At 40.1% G+C, this 14,994-nt stretch overlaps 1 protein-coding gene and 1 pseudogene across 3 annotated transcripts; one reads left to right on the top strand and one right to left on the bottom strand.

Moving 5' to 3' along the window:
* Positions 1-1,292: 1,292 nt before the first annotated feature.
* Positions 1,293-13,099, top strand: LOC5567193. 3 transcript variants are annotated; one of them, XM_021852010.1, is made up of 4 exons: positions 1,293-1,435; positions 11,319-11,684; positions 11,748-12,236; positions 12,842-13,099. In XM_021852010.1, the coding sequence occupies exons 1-4, from the start codon at positions 1,402-1,404 to the stop codon at positions 13,012-13,014; spliced, it is 1,062 nt and encodes a 353-aa protein (XP_021707702.1). In that variant the 5' UTR covers positions 1,293-1,401; the 3' UTR covers positions 13,015-13,099. The 3 variants fall into 3 exon arrangements, with proteins under 3 accessions (XP_021707702.1, XP_021707703.1, XP_021707701.1); XM_021852011.1 differs by lacking the exons at positions 1,293-1,435; positions 12,842-13,099 and adding exons at positions 10,858-11,242; positions 12,310-12,813 and having other exon boundaries at positions 11,748-12,112; XM_021852009.1 differs by lacking the exon at positions 1,293-1,435 and adding an exon at positions 10,863-11,242.
* Positions 13,100-13,111: 12 nt separating this feature from the next.
* Positions 13,112-13,447, bottom strand: LOC5567192 (annotated as a pseudogene).
* Positions 13,448-14,994: the final 1,547 nt, after the last annotated feature.

The following is a 14,994-nucleotide window of genomic DNA, read 5'->3' on the forward strand; positions in this document are numbered from 1 at the left end:
TTCAAGTTCACTATCATTCGATTGCATGTGGAAGGTGATCGATGATCCCCATGGAAGTGATCACTTGCCCGTAATAACTTCTATCAGAAATCATTTGTGAAAGGTTTTGTGAAAGGTCAGAACAGTCAATTCAGGTTCCTTACGACCTCACTAGGAACATCGATTGGCAAAAATTCGCATCAGCGGTAAATTTCGGTATCGAATCATTCAACACTCTCCCACCGTTGGATGAGTTTCGATTCCTAACTGAATTGATTTATAAAAGTGCGTTAGAATCCCAAAAACATCCTTCAAAAGAAGACCAGCCACTTCTGGTTGGGATGATGAATGCACTCAGTTGTATCGAGAAAAACCTAATGCTTTCAAAGCTTTTCGTAAATTCACTCAGTTGTATCGAGAAAAATCTAATGCTTTTAAAGCTTTTCGTAGATATGGTACCTCAGAACCCTATTTAGAGTACTCGAAGCCTCGAAAAAAAGCTGAAGAATCTAATCAAAGCAAAGAAGCGTAGTTTTCGGCGGCAATCCATTGATGGCTTCTCGCGAGAAACTTCAATGTCGACGCTTTGGGGAGTGGCTCGCCACATGCGAAACCGCTCATCTTCAAATGAAAGTGATGAATACTCCAACCGTTGGATATTCAACTACGCAAAAAGGTCTGTCCAGACTCAGTACCAGCTCATCCGTCTTTCTGGGAAACCCGGAGAGACGATGCTTTGGACGGACCATTCACTATGGTGGAATTTTCTATGGGTCTTCTTTCATCAAACAACTCCTCTCCGGGACGCAATATGATTAAGTTCAATCTTCTTAAAAAACCTCCTTGATATCGCAAAAAGACGGTTGCTTGACTTGTTCACCTAATTCATAGAGCACAACATTGTTCCACCCGAATGGAGACAGGTCAAAGTAATAGCTATTCAAAAGTCTGGGAAACCAGCGTCTGATCGTAATTCGTACCGCCCAATCGCTATGTTATCATGTTTACGGAAATTGTTAGAAAAAATGATCATATCCCGACTCGATCACTTTGTCAAATCAAACAATATGCTTTCCAGTTCTCAATTTGGCTTTTGCAAGGGTAAAGGAACAAACGATTGTCTAGCAATGCTTTCATCAGATATTCAACGAGCCTTTGTGGACAAGGAGCAATCGGCTTCGGTTGGTACCCTGCGATATTATAGATGGCTACATTGGAATGTTACGCTTGACAATGCTGTATGAACCTTGTTACGAAAGTGTATAAACCTTGACACAGGTTGAAAGTAACAACTATTGAGTGATATATAGTTAGAGTGTTGAGTGGAAGTCAGACGATAGCTGCCGAGTTTCGGGGCTTCCAGAATAGTGTGTGTTGTGCGTAAGAGAGCCGGAATAGTGGAATACCACAGTGGCGACGAAGATGGGATCGGTGTCCGGATCGGCGTCCCAAATTGGTAAGAACGTAATGGAAAAATTGGTTGAAATTTGTTGATGAATTTCGGTTGGCGATCAAGTGAAAAGTTTGATGAAACGCCATGATGGTTCACCGGTTGCTGAATCAACAGTAGCGTGAAGGCAGCGCAAACTTTTCTAATGCGTCTAGTATTGAGGTGGTGTGGTCATGAAAATATGACAGTTATGAAATTGTATGGATGTTGAATTTTAATGGCTTTGTTGTTAACAAACTTTATGGAAAAATGAAAGAGAGCAAGAAGCTTTGTGCAGAGCCTTATATGCCTTGTTGTTTACAGGTGAAAGAGTTAAGAAAGAGGATGGTTTTTGGGCAGAACACCATAGTGGTTGTCACGATGAATGGTGTGGGTGCCTAAATGGAGATGTGGTTGTTAAATTCAGAGAAAAACAATATGAACTCTGTCTTGAAAAAAAACCCAGAAACCAGTTTTTCAAATTGGGTAATATTTCCATATGCATTTTGATGAGTCTGGAAAGCGTGTACAAGTTTCTCAGAAAAGAAAACCAAGCTGTCTATGACAAACTTATTAGAGTGTTCATGAGTTCAAATGTCATCTATAGACAATTGGATCGTTGAAGTTGATATCAGTGGTATTATGTTTTATGCGCAACACATGCATAGTGAGATGTGTTTGTTTTTGACGTGGTGGCTTTGTAACAGGTGTGATATGGAGAATAGAACTATCGAAAAAGTATGAGAGCCTGCAAGCATTCTGCCGCCAGTGATATTGAATGTTTACGTTTCTTCATGAGTTGTGACTGAAATTTTCTTTTACTTTGTGCAGAATAAAAAATAAAAGGAGAGTTGAAGGGTCAGTGGATCTCTGTTCACTCAAAGTGGAGAAACCAAAGTAGCTGGTGCATCGCAAAGCATTGCTCTTCGAGAGCGTATAAAAGAAAAGAGGCTGGTGCATTGCACAGCGTTGCTTTTCGAGAGCGTACAAAAGAAAAAAGGCTGGTGCATAGCACAGCGTTGCTCTTCGAGGGCGTACAAAAGAAAAGATGCTGGTGCATTGCACAGCGTTTTTTTTTTACTAAATAGTTTATTAGGCTCATTGGAAGACCTTAACGGAGCCGATTGTTCATGTTAATTGTTTACAATCTATTTACATATAGTATTTTTGTTAGTTTTTTGTACAAAATGATCAAAAATGATGTAAGAATATTATTAGACTAGTTCACAGCTGGATTTTTGACTTGATGATAAAATTATTAACGATTTGCATAGAGATGATATCCATATTTCCCAAAATATCTCTTATAGGTTGCGGAGCTCGATTTTGTCGTTGCAGTTCTTGTAACAGGTATGGTCTAGCCTCTTCGAATCTCTCACATTGCCAAATAATGTGATCAATGTCTTCGTAGTCCAGGGAACAATCGCAGAGGTTTGAGTTGACTATATTTACCCTGAAAAGAGACGCTTTTAAAGTGTAATGGTTCGATATCAAGCGAGACATATTTTTTACGAATAGTCTATTGCGTTGTAATTTTGAAAACCAAGAAGAGAGACTAACTTTGCGTAGAATACTGAAACAGTATCTACCTAGCTCACTATTGGACCAACTTTCTTGCCAATACGTTAATGCCGTCTGTCTTACGAGTGCATAAAAATCTCGAGCTTCTGAACAATGTTGATACACATCACCATTTCGGGCTCCTTGCTTTGCAAGAGCATCAGCATATTCATTAGAGATGGTCGGGTTTCACATTTTTCAAACCCGAACCCGACCCGTACCCGACTTATTTTATTTCTTCAAACCCGGACCCGACCCGGACCCGAGACAATAATTGAAAAGCAAACCCGGACCCGACCCGAACCCGAAAAATTTTAGCTGTGTAAGCCCGAACCCGACCCGAAACCCGAAAAAAATTGTAAGAAAAACCCGAATAAAACCCGAGTTTGAACAGATGGTAAATTCATCGTTTCTGATGCATAGGGAAGCTTTTTGGACTCTGTTCAAAATTCTCACCAAACCCAACCTAAACCCGACTCAAACCCGACTTTTTGTAAGCCCGAACCCGACCCGTACCCGATAATTTTGTAGCTTTCAAACCCGAACCCGAAAAATTTCAAATTTTCAAACCCGAACCCGACCCAAACCCGTCTAGTTCGGGTTCGGGTCGGGTTTCGGGTTTTAAAACCCGAGACCCGACCATCTCTAATATTCATTGCCCTCAATCCCGCAATGTGAAGGCACCCACATGAACATGATTGTATATTGGCGTTTGGAAAGCCATGCTACGGTTTCTTTGATGTGCAATGCAACTAGACTTGTTTTCGTGGACACTCTAATATGTTTTAGGCTTTCTATAGAACTTAGACTATCGGAGCAAATAAGATATCTTTTAGGTGAAAGTGATTTGATATAATCTACGGTAAATTTTATGGCCAACATTTCTGCTTTATAGATTGAACATGGAGACTCTAACTGAAAGCTTGCTTCGAAGTTACAATTGTAAACTCCGAATTTACAGTTATCAACTCCTAAAGAGCCATCAGTGAAGAACATCTCATCTACGTCTAAGGTCGATAAAGTTTCGAAATATGCTTGTTTAGCTTGATATGGTAGTAACAGTTTCGGAAAATTTGCCAAATTTTGGACTAACGACGTATTGACGTCGATTTCAAAGGGGCGTGCTGGGACTTCATAATCATAAAATGTGTCCGAGCTAGGGGAAGTTGGCAGCACGAGACATTCTCGATATGATCGAAGGAAATTTGACTGTGGATGGATTCTGAACAGTTCATCCAATTGGGTCATCAATCTAGAAGATGTTATGTGACAATTGGCTAAATATCTACAATTCAATTCCAGAAACCGAATGTTTAGCGGAAAGACACCAGCTGTCACTTCAACAGACTGGGTATGAGTAGAATTCAGCAAACCCAAGCATATCCTCAGAGATTTGAACTGAATTCTTTCAAGCTTGATGAAATGAGATTTGGCTGTCATTTGAAACATGAAAGAACCGTATTCAATAACAGATAGGATGGTCGTTTTGTACAATTTTATCATATCCGACGGATCAGCTCCTCACCATGTCCCTGCTATGGTACGTAAAAAGTATATTCTTCGTTGACATTTTCTAACAACATATTGGACATGAATTTTCCAAGTACATTTTGAATCGAACCATAAACCGAGGTATTTATAAGAGAGGCTTTGAGCTATTTGAAGGTTATACAGTTGCAAATGTAGTGGCTACAATGATCGTTTGTTCGAGAATACCACGATTTCTGATTTTGAAGCAGAGAATTCCATGCCAAGATTGTGTGCCCAAAGTGCGAGGTTATTTAAAGAGGTCTGGAGAGTTATTTCGGAAAATTTAACATCTTTAGCAGTTGCCCACAAACATGCATCATCAGCGTATTGTACTAATACACATCCACTTTCAATACAGCTATCTATATCACTAGTATAGAGATTGTAAAGCAGAGGGCTTAGGGACGACCCTTGTGTCAATCCTAAACATGAGTTGCGAACTTGTTTAACTTGAAAGTTATGATAGAAATGCATAGCTTTCAGCGACAAAAGGTTGAACAAAAATTCAGCTAACTGAGCTGGAATTCCCAGCGTGCATAACTTATGGCATAGAATGTCAACTAGCACTGAATCATAAGCACCTTTTACATCAAGGAAAACTGCATTCAATGCTTGTTTCGATCGAAATGCGATTTGAATATCAGTAGCTAGTAATGCTTGACAATCTCTAGTACTTTTTGCGTGGCGAAAACCGTATTGCGTCGGTGAAAGTAGTTGATTTTTTTCAGCCCAGAATTCTAGTCGAACGAGTATCATTTTTTCTAGAAGTTTACGAGTACAGGATAACAGCCCTATTGGTCGATACGACTGTGATATTCCAGGGTCTTTACCAGCTTTGAGTATAGCTACAACCTTAATATTTGTCCATGCTACGGGAATGGATTTGTTTCGAAAGATCCAGTTGAACGATCGAAGGAGGAGCTCTTTAGCAGGAGTAGGTAGCTTTTTTAATAGAGAAAATTTGATTCCATCCATGCCAGGTGAAGAATTATTACACGACACGAGTGCGTTTTCTAAATCTGCGAAGCTGAAATCTTCTACTAGTTCCATTGCAGACGAACCATTTTCATTGAATAACGGCGGTTGATTGGGTACAAAACAAGGGCTAACATTTTCAGCAAACTGATCGATCCAACTCAAGTCAAATTCCCGAATATCTGATGGACTTGGATTAAAGTTCCTCAGCCTACGCGCTGTTTGCCATAGAATAGGCATAGCAGTATCCTTGGTTAGAGATTCTACGAACTACTTCCAAAAACTACGTTTCTTGGTTTTGAACATCAATTTACTTCTTGCCTCTAACTTCTTATAATTCAAGAAATCTTTCATCAATCCAAACTTTCGAAACATTTTAAAGGCATCTGACCTCTGTTTGACAATATCTGTACACTCTTGGTCCCACCAAATTGTGGGAGCCCTAGTTTTGGTTATTGACGAAGGAATCGGTTTAGTTTTCGAGTTTTCAGCTGCTGTTAATATCAAGTTTGTTAGGAATCCGTGCAAATCCGGTTCCTGTACCGAAATGTTTTCAATTTCCGATGAAATAGCCGAGGAGTATTTGGACCAATCAATATGTTTTGTCAAGTCATAAGGAACCAATATTTCGCTTTTAGATTTTGTACAAAATGATATGTGAATCGGAAGATGATCACTACCAGCAGGGTCATCAACAACATCCCAGACACAGCTTAGAGAGAAATTCGACGAACACAGTGAAAGATCGACTCTGCTATTACAAGATGGAGGACAGGCTATCCGGGTCACTTTCCCTGTGTTTAACACTGATAGGTGAAATTCATCTAATATGTCGTAGATCATATTAGCTCTACTGTCATCTCTATCCTCCCCCCACGCACAACCATGGGAGTTAAAATCTCCGAGTAGGAATACAGGATGAGGAAGTCTGCTGACTAATGTCCTTAAAACACTAGGTACCAATTTAGCTGATGGAGGAATATACAGAGAAGCAATTGTGAACACCTGATTATCAATATCAATGTCAGCCGCAACCACTTCGATAGTATTAACATTTGGTAGATCTATACGACGAAATGAATAGCAGTTCTTTATCCCCAACATGACACCTCCAGCTCGGATATTGCGATCAGTCCGAAGAATGTTGTAATTGTGAAGATAAAAATTCAAATCAGGAGTAAGAAATCGTCCCCTTAATGCTACAACTAGATAACTCGAAAATCAAAATTTTGGGATGTGCCACTTTGAAAATATGACCGTTTTACAAGGTGACGGTTAATCGCAGAGGATATGGTTGAAAAATAAACTTTAGCTTGTGTATTTTGAATCACACGCTTATGAGCTGTAGGTATTTTACAGATCTAATTAATAAAAATGTTTTGGCATATTGAAGTCAAAAATTTCAAATTTCGAGTTATCTAGTTGTAGCATCAAGGGGACGAAATGTTTCCGAGAGTGCGAAACAGTCAACATTTAGCTTCAGTAAGAAGCATCTTAAATTTGCTATCTTTGGCAGAACACTTCTACAATTCCATTGAAATACAGAAAATTTCTGGTTTGGAAGTGAGTTAGCCATCGATAGATACTAGCAGTCTAAGGAGTGGCCATGATGAAATTAGTTTTTTCAGAAGGATGTTTAATATGGGTATCAGTTTCAGAAGAATGTCTGTCCAAGCTGGAGTTAGCTGGAATATCTCTGAAAATAGTTTAACTATCTGGGTAACTGTTAGCCCTACAGCTGTAGCGGGGTTTTCTGTGGAGTTGGTCGCTCCAGGAAGGTTAGGGAAATCGGATTCATTGTATTGAAACTCAGGAGGTTTCCGTGAGGGTTGTGACAGACGAGAGGTGGATGGTAAATCAAGCGATGGTGAATGTGAGCCAACGGTTTGATGTTGTTGTCGCGAAGACAACGGTACTACCCATGGTTGATGATTCACGGATTTTCTAGTTGGGACATTTCGAGACGACAGAGGGGACTCTTGCTGATGGCCGGAGGATTTAGCTCTCTTTGATTTTTTTGCTCGGGTTAACTTTCTGCGTTTCAAGGATTCCGAACGACTACAGACTGACTCATTTTCATCAATGTCTGACAGTTCACTGAGCGACGAATACGGATTTTCATGACAAAAGTCGGAATTAGGCAAATTACTGACAATTTCAGCATAACTAAGTTTGGATTTTTGCCAGATTCGCGCCGTGGCAAATTGAGCACGTTTTTTTGTAAGCAGAGCAATCGCGATTTGATTCATGGCTCTTTTTACAATGGAGACAGATGTTTTCTTGGATGGGGCACGTAGCATCGTGGTGCGATTTTCCACATTTCCCACAGCGTGCTTTGTTCGCACAGAGTGGCTCCGTATGTCCATACCTTTTGCACTTGTTGCAAAGCATAGGCTTCGGAGAATAGATCCGAACGGGAATCAAAACATGTCTGATTTCGAGAAAATTGCGTAAGATTGTTCCTTCGAACGTTACTCGGATAGAATACGAGGGCTTGAACGATTTTCCGTTTTCATCGTCAGATGCAATGGCTAGCTGATTGCATTCAAAAACTGGAACTGAAGGGATACGTGGGTCTTTGATTTTGCCAACACCTTCATCCTTAAGGTACGACAGATCCATATCAGCCTGCTGAATCACGCCATCGATCTCCACCAGATTGCATGGAACATAGACTCTGTAGAGGCGCGACAAAAGCTCATTAAGAGCGACATTATTTGCTTCTTCTCGATTAGCCAGCACAACGCGGACCTTGCTGAAACCAATCTTTCGGACTTCTTTCACTGTCTTAAAATTGCTGTAAAGCTCTGCGGAAATCAACAGAACGTTGAGCGGTTTATCTTTCTGCCGTAAGAATACCTCATAGGGCCCTTTTGCCGATGGAGGATAGCATCGATGTCGGGAATCAGTTGGCTGAGGATCTGTGGAAATCAGCGTAGGGTCGACTACTGATGGAGTATCGGAAGACATTTCTTCGATGATTGGTGGCATCTGAGAGGTAGACCCCTCATTGCCGACCATATTTTGCTACCGACACCTATCTCGTGCACACAGCAACGGGTTGCGAAACAATACGTTCACTCAACAATAGAAAGTACAATAGATACTTAGCTCTGAAACAATCAGCTCGAATTGACCTTCGCACCACAACACCGCACTCTATTCGAAAGCAGAAGAAACACCAAATACAACCGATTCGATCGAAAGTTGAAGAGCGACTGATTGCACAGCGTTACTCTTCGAGAGCGTACAAAAGAAACGAGGCTGGTGCATTGCACAGCGTTGCTTTTTGAGAGCGTACAAAAGAAAAAAGGCTGGTGCATTGCACAGCGTTGCTCTTCGAGAGCGTACAAAAGAAACTAGGCTGGTGCATTGCATAGCGTTGCTTTTCGAAGGCGTACAAAAGAAAAGATGCTGGTGCATTGCACAGCGTTGCTCTTCGAGAGCGTATAAAAGGAAAGAGGCTGGTGCATTGCACAGCATTGCTCTTCGAGAGCGTACTTAGGAAGGAAAAAAGAAGTTGGTACTTTGCACAATGTTGCTCTTCAAGAGCGTACGGAAAAAGAAGGTTATTGCATAGCAAGAACAGATGGAGAAAAAGATACGAATGTTATAAACAGTATTGTAATGGATGATAATGTATCCCACACTGGCGTTGTGCACCTGAAGTTAATGATACGATCGTATTATGCGTCGAGCATAATTGAATGCATCGCGTTGGATGGCACTGCAATAGAACTTTTCGTTGTCAGGTTTGGTGGTGACCCTTTAAAAATAATATTTAAACGGGACTGAAAAAAATGATTCTAACACAGACCATTGCTGTATATAAATGTTGCATTCATAGAAGAATATTGCAGGTTTAAGTGAAAGATTCAAATGACATACTACAGATAACAAATTCATTATAAACAAACTTTTGTTTTTAATTAAGTAAATACGATACCATGACTAGCAACTTAACGATTACTCTTCATTGGAAGCAGAAAATTGCGAATCTGACAAATATCAGAATGTTGAAAACAAATAGGAACAACAAATCGTTTACACGCAGTTTACGTTTATACAAAACACAGTAAATTTGCGATCTATATGGCTATCACAAGCAGCATATCATTGTGTGCATTAGTTTTCAGTGAAACATATATGAGTATTTTCATTTAGATATCTAAAGGAATATTTTATGAGGAAAATGTACGAAAGTATAATCTTGAGTGTTGGTCAAGATATTCAGAAGCAAGTACATGTAGATAAATATTGAGTTTATATTAGCAATGCGTTTTGAGATAGTTATGAAAAGTTCCAGAACCGGAATTAAATTGCCTTTGGAAAAATATATGTTTCTAATGATATCAAACGAGAAAAAAATAATAAAAATTGTCAAAAATAACAAGTGGTGCAGGCAAAGAAGTTTCCTATCAAAAATACATTGAATACGGAATATTGATATATATGTTTGAAGAATATTCCAGAAACTCTTAAGAACTGCTGCCTAGGTTGCTGTTTATTTTTCCCGTGCTGTTTTGGAATTTGTTTGGGTATAAGATAAGATGTTGAAATAATGCCACAGTTAGTTACTAAATCACAATACATCTAAATTAAAGTCTAACTTGCTATCAGTACAAAGGAGTTCATTTACAAACACACAACTAACAAAATAGATACATTTTAAGAAGTCATGCGACCATCCAATGCTAAGTAGAACAGCTGCTTTTATAAAACATGGAATATTCCCGATAAACTCAATTTGCTATCTAGAGATAATACGAGATGTGGTACCCTGCGATATTATAGATGGCTACATTGGAATGTTACACGCAAAAAAATTGTGCGGTATAAACTACCATTTTAGGGGGTTAACTTAAGCGCTCGCACCGGCAATTTTCAGCAGACCAGAAATGCGTTTGATTTTACCATGTCTGTTGTCGAAATCAGATTGTTGTAAATTATTTCTGTCAAATTTACCAGTAATGTGGTGGGATGTACCGTGAACATAGTAAATTGGTCTGAAATTCCATGGTAGTTTCAAGAATGGGCGTAGTCAGCTAAAATAGTAATTTTTACCACATAATTTTTCCCGTGTACGCTTGACAATGCTGTATGAACCTTGTTACGAAAGTGTATAAACCTTGACACAGGTTGAAAGTAACAACTATTGAGTGATATATAGTTAGAGTGTTGAGTGGAAGTCAGATGATAGCTGCTGAGTTCCGGGGCTTCCGGAATAGTGTGTGTTGTGTGTAAGAGAGCCGGAATAGTGGAATACCACAGATATTAATGAGTAGATGAATTTAAGCCTTCGCTCAAATGTTCAAGAGAAAAAATCTAGTAAACCAAGCTCCAACTTGAAAATTTCATCGTTTGCTCACACCCAACGTGAAACCAATTAATCAAATCTTCAGCGGGAATGGTTATTTTACACTCTAGAAAATATCAAATGTGGTTTGGTATACTTTCGATATAATTTATAGTATATTTTCAAACAGAAGGGCCATGAACAAGGCTTCGTGGAGCTCTAAGTGCTTCGGGGAGCACGATGTAAAAACCTCTGATCTAAAGAGTTTAAGAGCATTTCTAAACAGAGAGAAAATCCCCTACGGAAGGTTTCCGTGATACTTCAGTGATATCAGTCAGTGGAGCACTTCAATCAAGAACAGATTGATGCCTCATACACTTCTACTGTTTCCTTTGGATCAAGATAACGTTGTATTATGTTGATTTTAAATTTTACTTTTCTGGCGTTAGTGCTTGTAAATTCCTATGTGAACGGTATGTTTAAGATTGCCAATTACTACATTGGTTACTATTCCATCCATCAAACTCCAAATTCTTGAACAATTTTCAGCCCAGACCTCCAGTTGCCTCCAATGTTCTTCCGACGATTCCGGATGTGACGAAGGCACGGTGGCTCCTACCAACTGCCCTACCCCTAACGATAGCTGCTACTCACTCACCCTATCCGGAGGATTTATTCTGGAAAGAGGATGTCTCGGGACACTATCGGACGAAGAGCAGGCCCGGTGCGTGGATCCGACCGATAGATCCTGCACGGTGTGTTCGGAACCGGGTTACAACAGGGCACGATGGCCAGCGTGTCACCAGTGTTCCAAGTCCAGCAACAGCAAGTGTGCGTTCCATCCCAATCGAATCGCGTTTTGTCGGAATTATATGGAGGATGATCGGTGCTATGCTCAAGTCGTTGGAGATGATGGTAGGTAATCAGTTTTCGAGATTGTTCTGATTAGCGGAAGGTGATTGATGTTTCTCGTTACAGTGATCCGCGGTTGCCAGTCAGATCTTCCCGAAAATGAAGATCCATGCAAAAGAAACAAATATTGTATCACTTGCAGTGATGGGGACGCCTGTAACGGGGCCGATCAAGATGTTCTGAAAACCGTAACGAGATGCGTTCAGTGCAAAGAGGGCGATTTCCGGTGTATTGATGGAACAACGACCAACAGTGAATGCGATGAACGGGAAGACAGATGCTACATCAAGATGTGGCGGGAAGGTGAACTGGATCGAGGTTGTGTTAAAAAGCTCAACCAGGAGGAGCAGCAACGGTGCAACGACGAGTCGGATAGGTCATGCTACAGTTGCTCCGGACGACAGTGCAACAATCATCGGTGGTTGCGGTGCTTTCATTGTGCCCCGGGGCAGAACGCTACTTGTGCGGAAGAGCAAACGAATGCGATCCTTTCGTATTACTGTGGGAGTTTCGATCTCGGCGATCGGTGCTACTCGAAGTTGGTCAATTTTGAAGGTGAGGCGATTTGTATCATCAACTTTAGCGGTACTAAAATAGTAATTGAAATAACAAGTTTGTTTTTAAACAGTTCCAATTTGGTCAAATTTTAATCGATTTAAATGTTTTTAGTTGTATAAGATCGGGAATTTCTTCTATTTTTTCAAAATCAGATTGCATTGGTTCAATGATATTCTTGATTTAGTTGAGGATGGGATTTTTTTAAGTTTTGAATAATAATTCATGATCAAAATTATTCAAAACAACATTGATTAAATTAACATGATATACTACTCTCACATCACCATGTTATGTAAAGGATTTGGTATCCACAAGCACGGCATAATAATTAATATAGTACACCATGTCCACAAGGATGTGGCCATCTATCGACTTGGACCAAATGAACATGTGACCTACCTTTTTTAAAATTCCCTTAATAGTATCATAACAAACATTACATAAATTTCTTATATCTTATGTAGTTATATATAGAATGTAAAATCGATTATTTGGCCAAATGAAAACCGTTCAAATACAAAAAAAATGATTTGTCAAACACTAAGTTGGTGTCGCAAACCATAGGTTAACTGAATGATTCTTTTGTTTCGAACTCATTGTAGTTACGAGAGGATGTGCATCCGATCTGGGAGTCAACGTCGATCCGTGTAAAGGAGTTGACACATGTGTAAGCTGCTCGTCCGATGGATGTAATTCCATTTCCGAAGCTTACATCAAATATGCCGGAGAGGTCAAGCGTGGATCAATTATTCAAAACATCCAAAAAACTATATAACAATGTTTAATTTTTACAATAAATCTTTTTATTCTGTGCATTCCATATATTTCAATAAAAGCATGATTTCTTCACCGTTTGTCAATCACCGAATATTTCAATCTTCATAACCACTCGGAAGGGGATTCACGTGGGGATTGTGGAACAAAGAGCGCTGACCTTCTCCCCAGGGGAACCGCTTGGTACGGATTCGCATATGTTCGTAAGGGACGAATTCCGGTCGCTCCCGTTCCTCCGATGAATGTTGCACGAAAGCGTTGACCATGGCCAAACCAACAGCCGGAAAAGCAACGAAGAGGGAAAGGTTTTTCCACTTTTTGTACCCACCGTGGCCGGATCCGGAAGCACCAGGTATAGCAGTAGTAGTTCCACCCATGTGACGAGTATTAGTGATGAAGAAAGCGCGCCGTGCGAATTGGTTTATGGAAGCCATTCTGATGGACACTGCAAAGGAGAGTTGTTCGTAGATCGAGGACAACAGAAATCCGTTATATTCGAATGGTTTGAAGAGAAGATCGTTTGAAAATGATGCCTTTTTACTACACTCGGTTACTTTGATTTTTTTTTTTTTTTAATTCGATCGATTGGTCATCGTCAGTCGCTTAAGAAAAGTAAAAATTTCTGCGGAAAGAAATGGTGAAGAAATTTTCTACAGTGTGTCCCATTTGAATTGACATTTCTTTTCAACTGCGTACTGCGATCAATGAAAAATGCTTTTCTTGAGCATTTCTTGCAAGAAATTTCCCACGCACCGAGATAGGCGATTACTTTTCTGTTGAAGTACATACTTCCCATTACATAAATATGTTCATCGCAAACACATGTCAAGAAGGATTTAGCTAACGAAATAGGTGTTGAAGGTGAAGTGAAATCTCTATGCTTACAGTGGACTAGCAATCAGTGTCGAAAAAAATCAGCCGGATGATACACGATCAGTGCGAAAACGAACAAAAACAAACTTCGCTAGCACGAAACCAATCTATGGTGTCGGCCAGGGCAGACGCGTTACGCGAAACGAGCTGAAAAGCAGGGGGGGTATACGCAACGAGATGCGCCTACCGTTCATGTTTTGTGGGTGTATTCGTTTGGCTCACAACGCTGCTAGGCAACCCGCTGTTTGAGTGTTGAAATGCATCAGCATTTGCTGCCTGGCATGGCCCGCGTTCGACCTGTGCTGTTTGGGTCGGCCCGCGTGAGAGATGATGCTGTTTGGGACGGCCCGCCCGAGAGATGATTGTTAGGCGAGCTTTGTTTGTAGTTGACAGCCGTACACCCACCCTGCTGAAAAGCCTTTGGAGTTTGACATTTCATTATTATTAATTGTTATTCCTTCTCATGCAATTTTCGTTTCACTTCGCAATTCACGTCTACCCTGGCCGCACCCTATAAGAGCGAATGCGACGAGAAAGAGAGTGGGTGCAACACACGCACACATTCAGTTTCACCCACTGTTGGTGTCATTTCAATATTCAATTTCACATAGAGATACTGAAAATTGAATATCGAAAGTAAAATATTAAAAATTAATTTTATATTATTGGTTTATGAAAACGGCAATGTGTTGATGAGTCATGTTTGTCCATCTATCTATCTATCTATATCTATATAAATAAAAATGGAACGGTGTTTGTATGTCACGAAATGGCTAACGAACGGGTCACCGGATTTGAATGATTCTTTCTCCGTTTTGTTCGTCAAGGGTTCCGACGTGTTTGTGTGTATAAAAATCCCAGGATATTCACCGAGAAAGTTGAAAAAAACAAGCGTGAACGAAACTGTCATTTTGTATGGGACGATCAATAGCGTATTTCAACAGCCTACTAGATAGCAAGACGAAGTTTGCCGGGACCACTAGTTAATAAATAAATGCAACTTTTGCAATTTGCGGATGTTTTTGTGGGGTATTCTGATGGAAATGATTTTTTTCACAAGCAAAATTGAATTTGCTGTCACCGAATGTCAGTAGATGATTCTGGTGTG

The sequence above is a fragment of the Aedes aegypti genome, chromosome 3 (assembly GCF_002204515.2).
Source record: "Aedes aegypti strain LVP_AGWG chromosome 3, AaegL5.0 Primary Assembly, whole genome shotgun sequence".
In the NCBI taxonomy this organism is placed as follows: domain Eukaryota; kingdom Metazoa; phylum Arthropoda; class Insecta; order Diptera; family Culicidae; genus Aedes; species Aedes aegypti.

Bases quoted from the DNA above. Each gene is read 5' to 3' on its own strand.
- LOC5567193 (XM_021852009.1), top strand. From the start codon at position 11,185: ATGTTGATTTTAAATTTTACTTTTCTGGCGTTAGTGCTTGTAAATTCC. The intron at 11,243-11,318 runs GTATGTTTAAGA...AACAATTTTCAG, and splicing joins TGTAAATTCCTATGTGAACG to CCCAGACCTCCAGTTGCCTC. The intron at 12,237-12,841 runs GTGAGGCGATTT...AACTCATTGTAG, and splicing joins GAAGTTGGTCAATTTTGAAG to TTACGAGAGGATGTGCATCC.